Here is a 20,632-nt window from a genome sequence, read left to right on the forward strand (position 1 = left end):
AGAATAAGGTCCTCAATCACCTTTCTGAATTGCCGTAGAGACACCAGAACATCACATTCATCAGTAATAAGGTCTCAATCCTCTTTTTGAATTGCCGTAGAGGCACCAGAACATTACATTCATCAGTAATAAGGTCTCAATCCTCTTTTTGAATTGCCGTAGAGGCACCAGAACATCACATTCATCAGTAATAAGGTCCTCAATCACCTTTCTGAATTGCCGTAGAGGCACCAGAACAGCACATGTAAGAACATTTGAAGATTGTTTCACAAATAAGGTGCAAGAAAACTAAAACCTGATTTTCCTAACTCAGTAGAGACCAAAGGAATTTCCAGAGTTGTCTAAAGTTTAGTAATGATGTTACGTACAGTGGGACCTTTTTGTAAAAGAGCTTTTATAAATGAAAACATAGCAATGTATCAACCTATGTGACATCAGAGGGCCAACTAACTTTCTGGTAGAGAATGAAGTGATGAGTATTATGATAAACTGCATCTAACGGCTTTAATGAAGTTGCAGCTGCTTTCATAGATGATGTCGCCACAGTCTAGCACCCAATAGGAACATCGACTGAATAATCTTCTTTCTACTATTTAGTGAGAGGCAGAACCTATTTCTATAGAATAAGCCCATTTTTATTTTCAGTTTATTAACTAACTCATCAATATACTTTTTAAAAGACAGCTTTTCATCTATCCAGATGCCCAGATATACAATCACAGTATCAGTCACAATACCCATAAAACCTAACGGTCAAACAAGGAAATGGTTCCAATCGTTTTTCCCATAGGGGATTTTAGAAAGACTTTATATAAGGGCCGTGTTTTGTGTAGGCTTACCCTGGCATGACGTTTTGATAGCCGTGTAAATCTCTCTAGGACAAGCTGACTTTTATCAATATACCTGAATTTACTCATCAAAAATGAAATGCAAATTAGCTGCTAATGTGGCTATCATAAAAAACTACAAATGCCATGATGATCTGGACGGGACTGCCGAATCAACACAAAGGAAAGAATCTCTGGATTAACTATCTAATGTTAGCTAATTGTAGTAATTCATAAATTGGCTACATTTCTTTAAATTGACAATTCTGTGAACTATCTTGTGCAAGTTTTACATTGACACAATACATTCTGATTATACTCCGTCAGTTTCAGTTTTCTTGCCTGACAGATACGCCCTCCAATGTGAGTGTATTATTGACGAAATGTGTTTTACTTGCCTGAGATACAATACTCTACACCACCATTCATTTTTCACATCGTGAAAAATTCAAATTAATTGTGTGTTTGGTGTAGGCTTACCTTGGCCTGAAGTTTTTGATAGCTGTGTAATTCTCTCTCAGACAAGTTGAGAATTCCCTGTCAAGGAGACACGGAAGCCCAGCAAGCTTAGCTAGCCTAGCTAGCCTGTAGTCTCAAATGGAGGATACTAACAAGTGTATTCAATGCTGCAGGAGCTGTGTTTATTTTGCTTTATTCCAGGACAATGTGGACTGCCCAGACTTTCAATGTAGCAACTGTTAGCTTGCAGAGGACTAACGGGGCGAAGTGGCTATTCTTAGCAAAATGTTGTGAACTTACACAAGCTACTGGGAATCCACGCCCGCCTACTTTTTCTTTCTCTTCTACCCCAGTAGCCGGACACCGCTCTGGACTGGTGGAAGTGTCGCCGCCATGTCGGCTCTCCACAGCCGACTGGCCGGTATTCTGCAGGGATCCCTCCCCAAAGGGGTCTCCCCCTTCTCAGGAGAATGGAGTTAATAGGATGCTCCTGGATGACTTGGTGGATGTTCCTGTTCTTAACCCTACCAACCAGCCATGGAGATATGTCACTCACCGTGGAAGTTGAAAACATCGACCTCTGGCAATGAGGGTAAGCATGGACCGGACACAGACTAGAAACAGTTTTGCCACCCTGGACCCAGAGGTTCCGGCGCCTTCTTCCCTGGGGGCTTCCAATTCAAGATCAGATCCGGAGGTACTTGCGCCTTCGTCCTCTGTTCTGTCTCCCTCTTCTACCTCAGGTTCAGATCCTCAGAGCTCCCCCTCATCGGACCGTGAGGCTGTGCACAGGAGGTCTTGGTGTGGCTTCAGTTGCAGGGTTGGGGCTGCCATGGGGGCAGGGGTGTCCCAGGCCTGTCCTGGGGATGGGAGTAGGGAGGGTAACCAAAACTAGCCTGGGAAGGAGGTTGTGGGGGGAATTGAGGAGGTTGGTGTGAAGGGCAGTGTGGCTGGCGAAGCTCCGAACTCTCAGCATATGTAGGCTCATGATGTGAATGATACATGGTGTGGACTGCATCATGCGTTGCACTACACTCAACATTGTTTTGCAAGACTCTAGGGTAGTGCTGTGTAGAGCTGGGCTGAGTTGAGGTGTGCCTGGTCGGGTAGAGCTGTGCTGTGATGGCCCGGGTCTGGTAGAACTGTGTTGAGGTGGGCCGGGTCTGGTTGAGCTGTGCTGTGATGGGCCATGTCTGGTAGAGATGTGCTGTGATGGGCCGGGTCTGGCTGTGCTGTGATTGGCTGGGTCTGGTTGAGCTGTGCTGTTGTGAACCGGGACTGGTTGAGCTGTGCTGAGGCGGGCCGGATCTTGTTGAGCTGTGCTGAGACGGGCCTGGTCTGGTAGAGCTGTGCTGACGTGGCATGTATCTGGGAGCCGGATGATGGATGTAACTCTCAGCCGGATGCTGAATGTAATTCTGAGCTGCTAACAAACTCTGTGCCGGATGCTGGATGTAACGCTGAGCCGGATACTCGATGTAACTCTGAGCTGGATATTGAACGTAACTCTCAGCCGGATGCTGGAATAACTCTGTGCCGGATGCTGGATGTAACTCTGTGCCGGATGCTGGATGTAACTCTGTGCCGGATGCTGGATGTAACTCTCAGCCGGATGCTGGAGTAACTCTGTGCCGGATGCTGGATGCAAGTCTGAGCTGTATGCCGGATGCTGGATGTAACTCTGAGCTGGATATTGGATGTAACGCTGAGCCGGATGCTGGAGTAACTCTGTGCCGGATGCTGGATGTAACTCTCAGCCGGATGCTGGATGTAACTCTGTGCCGGATGCTGGATGTAACTCTCAGCCGGATGCTGGATGTAACTCTCAGCCGGATGCTGGATGTAACTCTGTGCCGGATGCTGGATGTAACTCTCAGCCGGATGCTGGATGTAACTCTGTGCCGGATGCTGGATGTAACTCTCAGCCGGATGCTGGATGTAACTCTGTGCCGGATGCTGGATGTAACTCTCAGCTGGATGCTGGATGTAACTCTCAGCTGGATGCTGGATGTAACTCTCAGCTGGATGCTGGATGTAACTCTCAGCTGGATGCTGGATGTAACTCTGTGCTGGATGCTGGATTCAACTCTCAGTCGGATGCTGGATGTAACTCTCAGCTGGATGCTGGAGTAACTCTGTGCCGGATGCTGGATGTAAGTCTGAGCTGTATGCCGGATGCTGGATGTAACTCTGAGCTGGATATTGGATGTAACGCTGAGCCGGATGCTGGAGTAACTCTGTGCCGGATGCTGGATGTAACTCTCAGCCGGATGCTGGATGTAACTCTCAGTCGGATGCTGGATGTAACTCTCAGCCGGATGCTGGTTGTAACTCTCAGCCAGATGCTGGATGTAACTCTCAGCCGGATGCTGGATGTAACTCTCAGCCGGATGCTGGATGTAACTCTCAGCCAGATGCTGGATGTAACTCTCAGCCGGATGCTAGATGTAACTCTCAGCCGGATGCTGGATGTAACTCTGTGCCGGATGTTGGATGTAACTCTCAGCCAGATGTTGGATGTAACTCTCAGCTGGATGCTGGATGTAACTCTCAGCTGGATGCTGGATGTAACTCTGTGCCGTATGCTAGATGTAACTCTCAGCCGGATGCTGGATGTAACTCTGTGCCGGATGCTGGATGTAACTCTGTGCCGGATGCTGGATGTAACTCTGTGCCGGATGCTGGATGTAACTCTGTGCCGGATGCTGGAATAACTCTGTGCCGGATGCTGGATGTAACTCTGTGCCGGATGCTGGATGTAACTCTCAGCCGGATGCTGGAGTAACTCTGTGCCGGATGCTGGATGTAAGTCTGAGCCAGATGTTGGATGTAACTCTCAGCCGGATGCTGGATGTAACTCTGTGCCGGATGCTGAATGTAACTCTGTGCCGGATGCTGGATGTAACTCTGTGCCGGATGCTGGATGTAACTCTCAGCCGGATGCTGGAGTAACTCTGTGCCGGATGCTGGATGTAAGTCTGAGCTGTATGCCGGATGCTGGATGTAACTCTGAGCTGGATATTGGATGTAACGCTGAGCCGGATGCTGGAGTAATCATAACCCAAAATATTATGTCTTAGAAAAAATAAAAAATAACTCACACTGGCTGAATCAACGTTGTTTCAACGTCATTTCAATTAAATTACGTTGAACCAACGTGGAAAAGAAGTTGAATTGACGTCTGTGCCCAGAGGGTAGTTTCAGAATCTGGTTGAAACGTTCATGTTTACCTCATGGACTGCCAGTCCTTGCATTCACAGCCATCTATGAATTTGAGATCGCTTACATTTCTTCAGCTCTATCCCTCAGCTTTATGACAAATCAAGTGGCAGGGCTGCTGTTTTTTGTTTTTCAAGTTAAGGAGCCAGCATTAAATTGAAGTTTTCAGCAGGATGTCATTAGTCAGGCATGCCACTTTGTGACAGAGATTATATAATAGCTTTGGCTACTACACATAGACTAATGCATAGTCTACTTGGCCTTATAATATGCATGGTTGACTTTCGTTGTACGTTTGCATTGGTGGCATTTTGCAAGGCGGTAACACTTTTCTTAAAACCATTCTTTATCATTTGTTATAAGCAGTATGAGCCAATTATAATAAGGTTCATGATATGTAACGTATCTATGTATCAAGACACAGCATTATAACCACATCATAATGCGTAATACCTGCAGTAAAGTGTTACCATCTTGTAGACCCTAAGATTATTTGTATTTATCTCAGTGTATAGACAATGGCAACTGCTCTAAGTGGCCATAACCCAGGTGGACGCGGACCAAACCAACGCAAAGGTCGGATTTTAGGGATTATTGATGCCATTCAGGATGCAGTCGGACCACCAAAACAAGCTGCTGCTGACCGCCGAACAGTTGAAAAAACTTGGAAACTTATGGACAAAGTGGTACGTTTGTTTCAATTCAATTGCATAATTTATGCTTCTAATGAGCTTATACCTGCAGTAGACTGACTTTTCCTCCCTATTTGATTGAATGCTTTCCAGTTTCAATAACGTAAACCTAAATTGCCTTTCCCCCTATGTGTGCAGGCAAATTAGGGGTTGTTTAATCATTAGGTTTTAAGCATTGGTCAAAATACAATGTTGTTATTTTAGTTAAGATTTAATATATTGAATGAACTTGAGTCAAAAGGAAATTGCAATTGTAGCAGAATGCAACAAACATATTTAACATGTCTGAACTATCCTCCTAATAACTCATGGTATTACAAACTTCTCTCTGCAGGTTCGTCTCTGTCAGAACCCTAGACTACAGCTGAAAAACAGCCCCCCATACATCTTGGATATCTTACCCGACACATACCAGCATCTGCGGCTAATACAGTGCAAATATGAGGAGAGCCAGAGACTGACTCAGCTCAGCGAGAATGATTACTTTAAGGTCTACATTGAAAGCCTAATGAAGAAATCGAAAAGGGCTATCCGGCTTTTCAAAGAAGGCAAGGAGAGGATGTATGAGGAGCAGTCCCAGGACAGGTAAGGAAAAGAAGGTCTACGTGTGTTTTGAGTATAAGTTTGCCTTGCCTCTGTTTGGTGAATATCCTATGTTGCTATTGGTGTTGTTTCCATCACTTGAGGCAGGCGCACATGATGTAAATACAGAGCCTTCACAAAGTATTTACACACCTTGACTTTTTCCACATTTTGTTGTGTTACAAGGTGGGATTAGAATGGATTTAATTTTATTTTTTTGTCAGCGATCTACACAATACTCTAATATCAAAGTCTAAGAAATTCTAACATTTAAAAATAAAAATAAAAAACACAAATATACAGTATCTTGATTAGATAAGTATTCAACCTCCTGAGTCAATACATGTTAGAATCACCTTTGGCAGCGATTACAGCTGTGAGTCTTTCTGGGTAAGTCTATAAGAGCTTTGCATACCTGGATTGTACAATATTTGCACATTATTCTTTCAAAATTCTTAAAGTTCTGTCAAGTTGGTTGTTGATCATTGCTAGACAGCCATTTTCAAGTCTTGCCATAGATTTTCTAAGCTGATTTGACTCAAAACTGTAACTAGGCCACTCAGGAACATTCAATTAGGTCTTGGTAAGCGATTCCAGTTTATATTTGGCCTTGCGTTTTAGGTTATTGTCCTGCTGAGTGGTACATTTGTCTCCCAGTGTCTTGGAAAGCAGACTGAATCAGGTTTTCCTCTAGGACTTTCCCTGTGCTTAGCTCTATTCCGTTTATTTTTATCATAAAAAAACTCCATAGTCCTTGTCGATGACAAGCATACCCATAACATGATACAGCCACCACCATGCTCATGAGGCAGGTTTCAGTAAAAATAAAGGCTTTAAATTAAAAACATAGAAATACACTACATGATCAAAAGTGTGTGGACACCCGCTCATTGAACTAATTCCAAAATCATGGGCATTAATATGGAGTTGGTACCCCTTTGCTGCTATAACAGCCTCTTATGGGAAGACTTTCCATGAGATGTCTTAGGTCTCTCTTTATGTAGTGTTGTGTTGTCTCTCTTGTCGTGATGTATATATATTTTTTTAAATCCCAGCCCCCGTCCCCACAAGAGGCCTTTTTGCCTTTTGGTAGGCCGTCAATGTCAATAAGAATTTGTTCTTAACTGACTTGCCTAGTTAAATAAAGGTTAAATAAATAAAATAAATGTTGGAACACTGCTGCGGGGACTTGCTTCCATTCAGCCACAAGAGCATTAGTGAGGTCGGGCGCTGATGTTGGGCGATTAGGCCTGGCTCGCAGTTGGCCTTCCTATTCATCCCAAAGGTGTTCAATGGGGTTGAGGTCAGGGCTCTGTGCAGGCCAGTTCTTCCACACCGATCTCGACAAACTGTATGGACCTCGCTTTGTGCATGGGGGCATTGTCATGCTGAAACAGGAAAGAGCCTTCCCCAAACTGTTGCCACAAAGTTGGAAACAGCATATAGAATTTCATTGAATACTGTAGCATTAAGATTTCCCTTCACTGGAACTAAGGGGCCCGAATCATGAAAAACAGCCCCAGACCATTTATTCCTCCTCCACCAAACTTTATAGTTGGCACTACGCATTGGGGCAGGTAGAGTTCTCCTGGCATCCGCCAAACACAGATTAGTCCGTCGGACTGCCAGATGTTGAAGCGTGACTCATCACTCCAGCCGACGCTTGGCATTGCGCATGGTGATCTTAGGCTTGGGTGTGGTTGCTCAGCCCTTGAAACAGTTATTGTGCTGACATTGCTTCCAGAGGCAGATTGGAACTCGGTAGTGAGTGTTGCAACCAAGGACAGACGATTTTAACGCTCTATGTGCTTCAGCACTCGGTGGTCCGGTTCTGTGAGCTTGTGTGGCCTACCACTTCGTGGCTGAGCCATTGTTGCTCCTAGATGTTTCCACTTCACAATAACAGCATTTACAGTTGACCGGGGCAGCTCCAGCAGGGCAGAAGTTTGACAAACTGACTTGTTGGAAAGGTTGCATCCTATGACGGTGCCACGTTGAAAGTCACTGAGCTTTTCAGTAAGGCCATTCCACTGCCATTGTTTGTCTATGGAGATTGCATGGCTGTGTACTCGATTTTCTACACCTTTCAGCAACAGGTGTGGCTGAAATAGCCGAATCCACTAATCTGAAGGGGTGTCCACATACTTTTGTATATATAGTTTACATTATCAAACTTCCAATAAAAAGGCCTAGCTCTGTCTGGCTATAAAATGACTTGACTCAACACTTGACTCAAACACTAAAGGTAATTGAGCTGTGGAGAGCCTTCAGCAGGCCATGCTAGTGTCCTGGTGCCAAGCTCTCAGTGCTGCACAGACGCTGCCAACTAAGCCCATAACTAGTTCAGGTGACCTGTAGCACAGCAGGCGGCCATCTTTGGTCAGACCCCCCCCCCCCCCCTTGTGACACCACAATTGATAATACTGAGAAAACAAGTGGCTTTTACTATGCCTTCAACCAGTCTCTACATCAAATAGACTTGTATCAATATAATGTCTTGCGGAAGAATACAAACTGTGTGATTTTATTGATCATATCAACCCTGATAGTCTTTAAATTTTTGGGGGGAAAAACCAGGAGCAATTATTTTGTATCGGGGTCAGTGTGCTGCTAACTGTCCCATACTGGGCTCAAACCAGTGATCCTATGTTTCACAACACACGTGACCACCCTCCTTGACAACGTTCCAACTGGTTGAGGCACGCAAATTCTGCTTTGCAATTGTAACACCAGTGTTCCATTCCACTGGGCGGCAAATCTGTATGCAGACAAAACAGGCCTTTCGCAATATTTCAAGTACAATCGCGGGAAAACTAAGGTTGGAAAGCAAATGGCTCCTGATGAAAGGGAAGACTCTAATCAGTGTGCTGTAGGCTATCAAAATATTTGATCAACTTCCAAATATTGTTTTACAAAGTAAAACAGTAGAGAGAGAGAGGCTTTTGTTACGAGTGCATCGGCCATCACCAGCGAGTGACCTGCGCATCACTGGAAAGCTTTTTTAGGACTATAATTTCCTCCTCATATTGTAGCCTACAATGTGTCTCCACACACCTATGCCTGGGCTATTGATGGATTCAAGACGAGGTCGTTTTCATTGATCTCAGTTTCTTAGTGTCAAAGTTGTCTGTCATTTCGATGTGGGATATTAAATAAGATTCTGCCAAGGTCTCCAGTTGTGTAAAATGACATAGAATTGCATGAAATGTGTTTAAAAAAGACTACTAAAAATGTTCCCCATGTGTGCAACTTCTGTAAGTGCCGCTACTCTACTGCTCTTTGGCACTACGCAAGTTTAATGACATGTGTGCAATGTTTTATTATAAAGGCAATTTTTATCATACATTCCGGTACCTCAGAGCTCCCCAGGTCACCCCCTCTCACGCTCACTTTTTGTTCCGGCACCTACCGATTTACAAATTAAGCACTGGCTGGGTGGTTAGTGTGCTACATACTTTTTTTAAACGGTAACATCAACAAGCACTACTGCACACCTGTTCAGACCCATTTAGAAGTGCAACAGTAAGTTAATATTATTTGTTTTTTTGGGGAGGGGGAGGTGCTAGGAAATTCAACAAAGGTGCGCTTTGAAGAAATAGATTTTCAGACATTTTTGGATGCTACTGTTCAAACCTGCAGCTTTCAAACATACAGCAACCCTGAGTCTGCCTAGTGAGTGCAACATCTTGATCGCTAGGTGCTCCGTTACAGGGACATGAAGTCGGGTCTAGTATATTTTCAACCTCAGCAAACAAGATCCAATCGTGAAACAGGAAGCACCTGGCTGGGTGGGTGAAGAAAACTCCCAGCTAGCACATAACGTTCTGAGAACCATATGTTTCTTAGAGCTTGGGGAAAGCGTCATTGACGGCTGTCTCATCATTGTTGGTTGTGGGTAATCTATGGTTCTATTTAAAGTCATGTTCTTAAATTGTTCTGAGAACGTTAAGAAACAACATTCTGTGGGAATTTCAGTACTTCCACAGATCATTCCACACAAGTTCCAATGTAGTTTTAATTTTATGTCATATTTTATTACATTCTGGGAATGTTCACAAAAATGGTGTGACTTAAGAAATGTTCTCAGAATGTTCAGAGGTTGTATGATTCTCTTTAATGTCAGTTTTTGGCAATATTCTGGGAATGTAAAAAATATTTATATTCCACACAATTCACTTTAATTTTTTTCTCAGAACATGAAGAAAAGTTTCCATAAAAATCACAAACTTTAATAATGTTTAAGGATGTTATTTAAAAACATATACATTCCATTCTCAGCATCAACAAAACTGTTCCCCTCATGTAATTTCATTCCTTTGTAAGGATCCCCATTAGGCAGCAGCTTCTCATCAAATCAAATTACATTTTTCACATATGCTCAGTTGGTAGAGCATGGCGCTTGCAACGCCAGGGTTGTGGGTTCGATTCCCACGGGGGGCCAGTATGGAAAAATGTAATAAAAATGTATGCACTCTACTGTAAGTCGCTCTGGATAAGAGCGTCTGCTAAATGACTAAAAATGTAAATGTAAATGTAAATGTACAACAGGTATAGACTTTACCGGGAAATGCTTACGAGCCCATTCCCAACAATGCAAACTTAAAAAGTACAAAAAAGGAAATAGTAACACAATAAAATAACAATAACGAGATTTTATACAAGGAGTACCAGTATCGAGTCAATGTGCAGAGGTACGAGGTAGTTGAGGTAATTGGCACAGTACCAGTCAAAAGTTTGTACACCTACTCATTCAAGGTTTTTCTTTATTTTTACTATTTTCTACATTGTAGAATAATAGTGAAGACATCAAAACTATGAAATAATTGTTATAATATATAAAAATATTTTATATAAGAATCTAAAAATATATTTTAGATTTTTCAAAGTAGCCTCCCTTTGCCTTGATGACAGCTTTGCACACTCTTGGCATTCTCTCAACCAGCTTCATGAGGTAGTCACCTGGAATGCATTTCAATTAAACAGGTGTGCCTTGTTAAAAGTTCATTTATTTCCTTCTTAATGCAATTGAGCCAATCAGTTGTGTTGTGACAAGGCAAAAGACCAATTCCAAATTATGGCAAGAACAGCTCAAATAAGCAAAGAGAAACGACAGTTCATCATTACTTTAAGACATGGTCAGTCAATCCGGAAAATTTCAAGAACCTTGAAAGTTTCTTCAAGTGCAGTCGCAAAAACCATCAAGCGCTATGATGAAACTGGCTCTCATGAGGAACGCCACAGGAAAGGAAGACCCAGTCTAACTAACTTGCTAGATAAGTGTCTAGATGTCAAAATCAAGCTTATTGTTTACAGCAGAGACCTTCAGTCCTCTCCTGGATCGAGATCCCTGTTGCCTAAACAGTTTTGTCAAAAAAAAAAATGGTGACCCTTGCGTGCACATTTGGTAATACCGTATACCTGGTATGGTATAGAAACGGTATGACAATCTGGATACCGCCCAACCCTACTAAGGGTCCATGCCAAGTCTTTTCAGCCTCCTGTCGTTCCCTCTTCATGACTATGTTGGTATGTTTAGAACATGATACATCCTTAGTGATGTGGACACTGAGGACCTTAAAGCTCTCGACCCGCTCCACTACAGCCCATTCGATGTAAATGGGGGTGTGTTTAGTGCTGTTACGGTGACTGTATTACCGCCACACCGGCGGTCACGAGTCATGAAGGCAGTCAAATTCCATGTGACCGTTTAGTCACGGTAATTAGGCTTCTCCAAGCGCTGATGCTGCTGATGGTCATTACTAGCCTACCAAACTTGCTAACTGCCTGGTACTCAGCACTCTATTGTCCCTCTAATAACTCTGACATCAATGCAAATGTATTCAAAAATCTAATCAAACACTTGATGAGAGCCCATGAATTCATGTTGCGCAACATTTCTGTAGGCTATGCAATTGTGTTAGAAAACAGAGTGGTGGCCTCTATTAAAAGAGGAGGATCCCATCAGCTTTCGATAGGCTAGGCCTACTATATTTATTTCTCAACTTTCCTAATATTAAGCACATTGCTTCTCTTTAAAACAGGAGTATAGCCTACCTGGCTGGCATGAAAATGAACCACGGGAACAGCGTCCTCCTTTCGCTATGGATTACATGTATTTTTTCCCCGCTGCCCTTGATTCGAGACACGTGCATGATAATGGTCCATTCAAAATAAAAACAAACTGAACACATATATGAATTAGTCTATGTAAAGACAACATTAAATCAAGAATAGTGTAATGGGTGACAATATTAGCCTATCACTTGTGAAGGCAAACAGCCCTTGCTTTTTTTGCAACTTTTTCAAATCATAGTTGCACACCTCATGTAGCCTAGCCCATAGGCCTATATGTTTTGATAAGGTTTGTATCAAGGGGCCAAATAACTTATTAAAATGAAGCCCATTAATCCGGTTTAGAACGGGTGTAGAGCCTAACTGGTATGCATACGCAGCGCATGAGTTTCAAGTTTGGGGAATATAATTTTCACTATAAAAATGCACCTTTTATAATGAACACGTTACATGCATAATCACATTTGTGTTCATGGTGTTTTCCTGCTAATGGGACATTTGCTCTTATTGCTGTGTGCACATTGCTGTGCTTATAATGTGAAGAAATAGCCTCATAGTTTATCAACATTTTAAGCTAAACGTTCTCATCTGTTGCGTCAGGCTCATTGCTTAAAATAGTTTTTTTTTGATGCTAGTGGTTGTATTTATTTGGGCGCATCCCACAACTGCCCTGGACTATGTTCGGAATATTAATTGTGTACAGTCTGCGCAAAAAACAAAGCAGAGCTCATGCCTTTCATGCAACTTTTTTCAGATCATCATTAGAGTCGTATCATGCAGCCTTAGAATGTATTAAAAATCAAAACATATAGCTCAACATTTGTATCACAACTAAACTCTAAATTAAGCATATAGGAGTACCTGTTGCTTTGTTAACTGCTCAATATACACACTCCCTCAAATCATTTGGTGAAAATATCCTTTCTATTTCATTCTGCTAGGTTCAATTGTATTCTTTATACTATAAAATAATATAAAATAATGCCATGGAATTCTAAGCAAATCTGGCATAGCCAGATCAGGACCTAACATCAAATCAAATCAAATTTTATTTGTCACATACACATGGTTAGCAGATATTAATGCGAGTGTAGCGAAATGCTTGTGCTTCTAGTTCCGACAATGCAGTAATATCCAACGAGTAATCTAACCTAACACTTTCACAACAATTACCTTATACACACGTGTAAAGGAATGAATAAGAATATGTACATAAAAAAAATATATGAATGAGTGATGGTATAGAACGGCATATGCAGGATGCAGTGGATGGTATAGAGTACAGTATATACGCCTTCTTCACCACGCTGTCTGTGTGGGTGGACCATTTCAGTTTGTCCGTGATGTGTACACCGAGGAACTTAAAACTTTCTACCCTCTCCACTACTGTCCCGTCGATGTGGATAGGGGGGGTGCTCCCTCTGCTGTTTCCTGAAGTCCACGATCATCTCCTTTGTTTTGTTGGCGTCGAGTGTGAGGTTATTTTCCTGACACCACACTCCGAGGGCCCTCACCTCCTCCCTGTAGGCCGTCTCGTCGTTGTTGGTAATTAAGCCTACCACAGTGGTGTCGTCTGCAAACTTGATGATTGAGTTGGAGGCGTGCATGGTCACGCAGTCGTGGGTGAACAGGGAGTACAGGAGAGGGCTGAGAACGCACCCTTGTGGGGCCCCAGTGTTGAGGATCAGCGGGGTGGAGATTTTGTTACCTACCCTCACCACCTGGGGGCAACCCGTCAGGAAGTCCAGGACCCAGTTGCACAGTGCGGGGTCGAGACCCAGGGTCTCGAGCTTGATGACGAGGTTGGGGGGTACTATGGTGTTAAATGCTGAGCTGTAGTCGATGAACAGCATTCTCACATAGGTATTCCTCTTGTCCAGATGGGTTAGGGCAGTGTGATTGCGATTGCGTTGTCTGTGGATCTATTGGGGCGGTAAGTAAATTGGAGTGGGTCTAGGGTGTCAAGTAGGGTGGAGGTGATATGGTGCTTGACTAGTCTCTCAAAGCACTTCATGATGACGGAAGTGAGTGCTACAGGGTGGTAGTCATTTAGCTCAGTTACCTTAGCTTTCTTGGGATCAGGAACAATGGTGGCCCTCTTGAAGCATGTGGGGACAGCAGACTGGGATAAGGATGGATTGAATATGTCCGTAAACACACCAGCGAGCTGGCCTGCGCATGCTCTAAGGACGTGGCTGGGGATGCTGTCTGGGCCTGTTTTTTGTGAGGGTTGACACGTTTAAATATTTTGCTCACGTCGGCTGCAGTGAAGGAGAGCCCACAGGTTTTGGTAGTGGGCCGTGTCAGTGGCACTGTATTGTCCTCAAAGCGAGCAAAGAAGTTGTTTAGTCTGTCTGGGAGCAAGACATTCTTGTCTGCGACGGGGCTGGTTTTCCTTTTATAGTCCATGATTGACTGTAGGCCCTGCCACATACCTCTTATGTCTGAGCCGTTGAATTGCGACTCTACTTTGTCTCTATACTGACGCTTAGCTTGTTTGATTGCCTTGCGGCGGGAATAGCTACACTGTTTGTATTCGGTCATGTTTCCTGCTCATGATGCCATCTATTTTGTGAAGTGCACCAGTCCCTCCTGCAGAAAAGGACCTCCACAACATGATGCTGCCACCCCCGTGCTTCACGGTTGGGCTGGTGTTCTTTGGCTTGCAAGCCTCCCCATTTTTCCTCCAAACATTATGATGGTCATTATGGCCAAACAGTTCTATTTTTGTTTCATCAGACCAGAGGACATTTCTCCAAAAAGTATGATCTTTGTCCCCATGTTCTGTTGTAAACTGTAGTCTGGCTTTTTCATGGCGTTTTGGAGTAGTGGCTTCTTCCTTGCTGAGCGGCCTTTCAGGTTATGTCGATATAGGACTCGTTTTACTGTGGATATAGATACTTTTGTACCGGTTTCCTCCAGCATCTTCACAAGGTCCTTTGCTGTTGTTCTGGGATTGATTTGCACTTTTCGCATCAAAGTACATTCATCTCTTGGAGACAGAACGCATCTCCTTTTCTGAGTGGTATGACGGCTGAGTGGACCCATGGTGTTTATACTTGCGTACTATTGTTTGTACATATGAATGTGGTACCTTCAAGCGTTTGGAAATTGCTCCCAAGGAAGAAACAGACTTGTGGAGGTCTACAATTTTTTTTCTGAGGTCTTGGCTGATTTCTTTTGATTTTCCCATGATGTCAAGCAAAGAGGCACTGAGTTTGAAGGTAGACCTTGAAATATATCCACAGGTACACCTCCAATTGACTCAAATTATGTTAATTAGCCTATCAGAAGCTTCTAAAGCCATGACATCATTTTCTGGAATTTTCCAAGCTGTTTAAAGGCACAGTCAACTTAGTGTATGTAAACTTCTGACCCACTGCAATTGTGATACAATGAATGATAAGTGAAATAATTTGTCTGTAAACAATTGTTGGAAAAGTGACGTGTGTCGTGCACAAAGTAGATGTTCTAACTGACTTGTCAAAACTATAGCTTGTTAACAACACATTTGTGGAGTGGTTGAAAACGAGTTTTAATGACTCCAACCTAAATGTATGTAAACTTCCGACTTCAACTGTATATTTCAACAAAATTGAGATATTTCAACAAAATAATTTGTCCCATTCATTGATTCATGATGGCGGATCAGTGAAAACAGCAGTGAAAACTCCTTTGAATCTGCTGGGGATTGGCGTGCTATTAAGTGTATAATCTGCTAAATGTTCGTAGTTGTCACGGGGGAAAGGTCCGATGGATACCTTCATTTGTGGAAAATGTATTGAACTTGATGCAGCTAAAGAAAGAATTATTACTCTTCATGAGGAAGAAACCAATTTACCAAGCGCCTTGAACTGAATAAGGATTCCATGAGACTATCGGTATCTTTAAATGCTTCCTATCAAAACATCCACGAGGATCATAATGGGACCTTCCTGGACTGTGATCTGTTTCCACCACTGAAGCCCTCTACTAGCTTGGACCAGAAAATGGCTGCTCATTATTTGACTTCAGGTGAGCAAAAAATGAATCTGTGTCTAAACCAGAAAGATGGAGAATAATCGTTCTCGGCACCCATGCCTTCTTCCCCCACATCCGGACTTAAGACTTTCAAATCGCTTTGAGCCCTTGTACCAGCTGTCTTCTGCCGGGGGCTTGGGTGTTCTCTCCATGGCTGTGGATGCCCCTCCAGCTACCTCTCCCTGTCCTAGTCAATCAACAGCCTGGGCACAGCCTGGACCAAGGCGGCCCCCTTTGGCCCCGCTATCAGCCTGTTACCAACCCTTAGTAAACCTTTTGAAAAATGTGTGTTATAACAGGATCCAATAATATTTTACAGTAATCAAATTGACAACAGACTTTCAGCAAACTTATAGGGAAGGACATTCAACAAGCACAGCATTTACACAAATGACTGATGATTGGCTGAGAGATATTGGTGATAAAAGATTGTGGGGGCTGTTTTGCAGAGGGGTCAAATACTTATTTCCCTCATTAAAATGCTAATCAATTTCTAACATTTTTGACATGCATTTTCTGTATTTTTTTGTTCTTATTCTGTCTCTTACTGTTCAAATAAACTACCATTAAAATTAGAGACTGATCATTTCTTTGTCAGTGGGCAAACGTACAAAATCAGCAGGGGATCAAATACTTTTTTCCCTCACTGTATGCACTTTTAGTATTTATTTATTTTTATTTAACCAGGTAGGCCAGTTGAGACAAGTTCTCATTTACAACTGTGACCTGGCCAAGATAAAGCACAGCAGTGCGACACAAACAACACAGAGTTACACATGGAATAAACAAACATACAGTCAATAACACAATAGAAAAAGTTGATATACAGTGTGAGCAAATTAAGTAAGATTAGGGAGGTAAGGCAATAAATATGCCATAGTGGCGAAATAATTACAGTTTAGCAATTAAACACTGGAGTGATACATGTGCAGAAAATGAATGTGCAAGCAGAGATACTGGGGTGCAAAGGAGCAAAATAAATAAATACAGTATGGGATGAGGTAGTTGGGTGGGCTTTTTACAGATGGGCTATGTACAGGTGCAATGATCTGTAAGATGCTCTGACAGCTGATGCTTAAAGTTAGTGAGGGAGATATGAGTCTCCAGCTTCAGTGAGTTTTGCAATTTGTTCCAGTAATTGGCAGCAGAGAACTGGAAGGAAAGGCGGCCAAAGGAGGAATTGGCTTTGAGGGTGACCAGTGAAATATACCTGCTGGAGCGCATGCTAAGGGTGGGTGCTGCTATGGTGACCAGTGAGCTGAGATAAGGCGGGGATTTACCTAGAAAAGACTTGTAGATGACCTGGAGCCAGTGGGTTTGGCGACGAATATGAAGCGAAGGCCAGCCAACGAGAGGATACAGGTCGCAGTGGTGGGTAGTATATGGGGCTTTGGTGACAAAACAGATGGCACTGTGATAGACTGCATCCAGAGTAGAGTGTTGCTAGCCCTGCTATGGCTAGAAAGGAGTGTACTACCATTCGCATTTGTACTCATTTGTATTGTAAAGTGATGCCGCTGCTATTTTAGGTAATCCCTACTATTATTACGTCTCAACGCCCCCGGCTAACAGTGATAGATAAAAAACAATTGAATTTCTATTGCGATGCAGCCTTTTGTTATCAATAATAGGTTGGCAGGTAATGATCCAGCTTTTGTTGACACTCCATGTGATTTCAAAGCCCGAAAAGCTTTGAAATTCATGCGCCTAAATGTTTGCAGCTGTTTGCCAAAAATGGACTACATCAAGATCTGGGCTTCCCAGGCAGATCCAGATATTTGTATTTGATCAGAAACATGGTTTTCTGAGAGATCTGTGGATTCTGAGTTTACTAATGATGGTTTTAAAGTTTTCAGGGCTGATAGAATGGGCAAAGGTGGTGTTGTTGCTATCTATACAAAAAGTAACCTTTGTGTCTCTTTTAAAGGCTTTGTCCAGTCCTAAACAATTTACATTTCTAGCTTTAAGTATTCAACTAGGTTCTAATTGTAAAGTAACTGTTCTGGGATTCTACCACCCTCCCTCCGCTAAGAAATGTTTGTTAACTAGTCTCACTGACTAAATAGCTTCCTTTTCTACTTCTGTCCTGGGGAACTCAAGACTCAGACTGTTTAAAGGATTTTTGTAATAACCTAAAACTCACTCAGTTGATTACTAAACCCACATATGCAAATCTGAGGGATTCTACTAAATCAACAATAATTTACCTTATGTTTACAAATACTCCAGAGAGATTTGTGGCTACTGGTGTTTTCTCCCTTGATATTAGTGATCACTGTCCTATTGTTTGTATTAGAGATGTTAGGACTCATAGGGAAAAACCATGTATTATTACCAGGATACATTTTCAACTATTTTGTGAAGAGGTTTTTTTACATGATGTCTTCCATTGGGATTTTAATGGTGTCTTAGCTATACCGGATTCTGAATTGGCTCTGTGACTTTAATACTGTTTTTAACAACATTGCAGATAAGCATGCCCGAGTTCAAAGTAGATTGAATTCTTGGTTCACACCTGAATTATCTGAGTTCATATGCAATAGAGATGTTGCCTGGGCCATAGCTAGAAGTACTGACTCTGGCCGGGACTGGCAATCCTTCCGAAAATTTAGAAATCTATGTGTAAAACTTCTTTGAAAAGCAACGTCTGATTATTATATTAACACTCTAGCTGACTACTGGAAATCCATATAAATTCTGTAAAACTGTGAAAACATTAAAGAGTTCGCTTACTCTTCCCTTACAAATTAATGTAGCGTCTGCCACTATTACTGATCAATGTGATATAATTAATGAATTTAATCAACATTTTACTTCTTCAGGCTCTCTCTTTGATAGAATTCAAAAACCTACTCACTGTGACAATGTACTGGATGTTGATGGGGGAATTTTACTGAATAATTTTGAAAATGTTGGACAGGGTTTTTCCTTATTCACAGACACAGACAATGAAGTCCTTGCTGTGATGTTGGCATTAGACATTAAGAAATCTCCAGGGGCCGACCATTTGGATCCAGGTCTGCTCAAGTGTGCAGCGTTCCTTATTGTTGGTTCAATAACTCACATCTTTAATTGAATATTTATCAGGAAATATTCCAAAAGTGTGGAAATCATTTTATATGCTGCCCCTACATAAGGGAGGTGATTGTTGTGATCTTGATAACTATCGTCCCATATCAAGGCTTTCTTGTCTAGCTAAGATTCTTGAAACCTTGGTGAATGTGCAACTTTGTTCTCTTTTTATCTGTGAACTTTATTTTGAATGTACATCAATCAGGGTTTAGACCAGGGCACAGTACTATTAATGCAACCACATCAGTTCTAAATGATATTGTCAATGCTTTGGATGCTAAGATGAATTTTGCTGCCCTAGTTATAGATTTGTCAAAAGCTTTTGATACAGTTGATCATTCTATCTTATTGAGTAAGTTGTCTGTGTTAGGCCTTGGCACTGATGTCTGTTTGTGCTTTCAGAATGATCTTAGTGACAGAACCCAAGCTATTATGATAGACAGGATTAAATCCACATTTCTTGAAGTACTTAAAGGGGTACCCCAGGGTTCAATTTTGGGGCCATTATTGTTCACATTGTATATACATTACATTGGAAATACTGTTAACACCTGTAACATTCGTCTCTACGCAGATGACACAGATATTTATTCAGTGCAACAGGCCATTTGTGACCTTCAGCATGATTTTGACTCAATCCAAAAATCACTTACTGATGTTAAATTAGTGTTAAATGCAAATGAAAGCAAGTCTATGCTGTTCTCAAGGTCTCGACCCTGAGGACTTGCATATTTGCACTACAAATGGAGCCCAAATTGAGCAAGTTTCTCACTATAAGTACTTGGGTATCTGGATTGATGACAAGTTGTTTTTTGAAACATACATTGAAAACTTGACAAAGAAGCTGAGATCTATGATTTGTTTTTTTATCTAGAAATAAATCCAGCCTCAGTTTTGAAAATAGAAGGAAGATTGTTCAAACAACACTTCTCCCTGTAATAGACTATGGTGACATTATTTATATGCACGCAGCAGCCTCTGTTTTGAAACCATTGGACTCAGTATTCCATTCAGCAATACGTTTTATCGCTGTGGATGGTGTTAAGACTCATCATTGTATTCTTTGCGAACATGTGGGATGGACCTCTCTGTCTGTAAGAAGAGCTGTGCTCTCTTTTGTTTATTTACAAAGCAGTTTTGCAGAAACTTTCTCTGTACATTACTTAACTGATTAATATTAGACGTACAAATTACCAAACCCGTTCTCAGGCATGGATAACTCTGGAGATCCCACAGAATTGGGAAAATCTGCTTTTAGTTTTTTGCCCCTTGTGTGGAAAAATATGCAGAATTCCTTGTAATTAGAAATTCTGGTGCTTTTCAAGCATTTTACATTATTGATTGGAGACTTGTGTTACAGAATAAGATTGCTTTTCTTAAATATTTAATGTTTTGTATTATCGTGTGTTTTGTAGGGCTGTTGTGTTTTATTGATGTATATAGGGCTCTCTTGTAAAATAGTTTTATCTCAATATGACTCCCTGTTTAAATAAAGGTTGATAATCCCGTAAACCGGCATCTATAATGGCGTTTCTTCCTTTTTCGAGTGTCGGGATTTGGGCTTGGTCTGGGATGAGCAGTATATAATTCGCCTCCAACTCATTGAATTAGAAATCCTCATCCAAATATTACTGATCACTGTTCTCATGTCCAGAAGCTCTTTTCGGGCATCGGAAATTATGGAGGAAA

At 42.0% G+C, this 20,632-nt stretch overlaps 1 protein-coding gene across 1 annotated transcript; it reads left to right on the forward strand.

Annotated features, from left to right (window-relative positions):
* Positions 1-5,013: 5,013 nt before the first annotated feature.
* LOC115185205 (E3 ubiquitin-protein ligase CBL-B-like) lies at positions 5,014-6,052 on the forward strand. Its single transcript, XM_029745714.1, has 2 exons — positions 5,014-5,191; positions 5,532-6,052. Exons 1-2 carry the CDS (start codon positions 5,024-5,026, stop codon positions 5,784-5,786), a joined length of 423 nt encoding a protein of 140 aa, XP_029601574.1. The 5' UTR covers positions 5,014-5,023; the 3' UTR covers positions 5,787-6,052.
* Positions 6,053-20,632: the final 14,580 nt, after the last annotated feature.

The sequence above is a fragment of the Salmo trutta genome, unplaced genomic scaffold (genome assembly GCF_901001165.1).
Source record: "Salmo trutta unplaced genomic scaffold, fSalTru1.1, whole genome shotgun sequence".
NCBI classification, from domain to species: Eukaryota; Metazoa; Chordata; class Actinopteri; order Salmoniformes; family Salmonidae; genus Salmo; species Salmo trutta.

Coding starts and splice junctions, on each gene's coding strand:
- LOC115185205 (XM_029745714.1), top strand. CDS start 5,024: ATGGCAACTGCTCTAAGTGGCCATAACCCAGGTGGACGCGGACCAAAC. Junction 5,192..5,531: donor GGAAACTTATGGACAAAGTG/GTACGTTTGTTT, acceptor TTCTCTCTGCAG/GTTCGTCTCTGTCAGAACCC.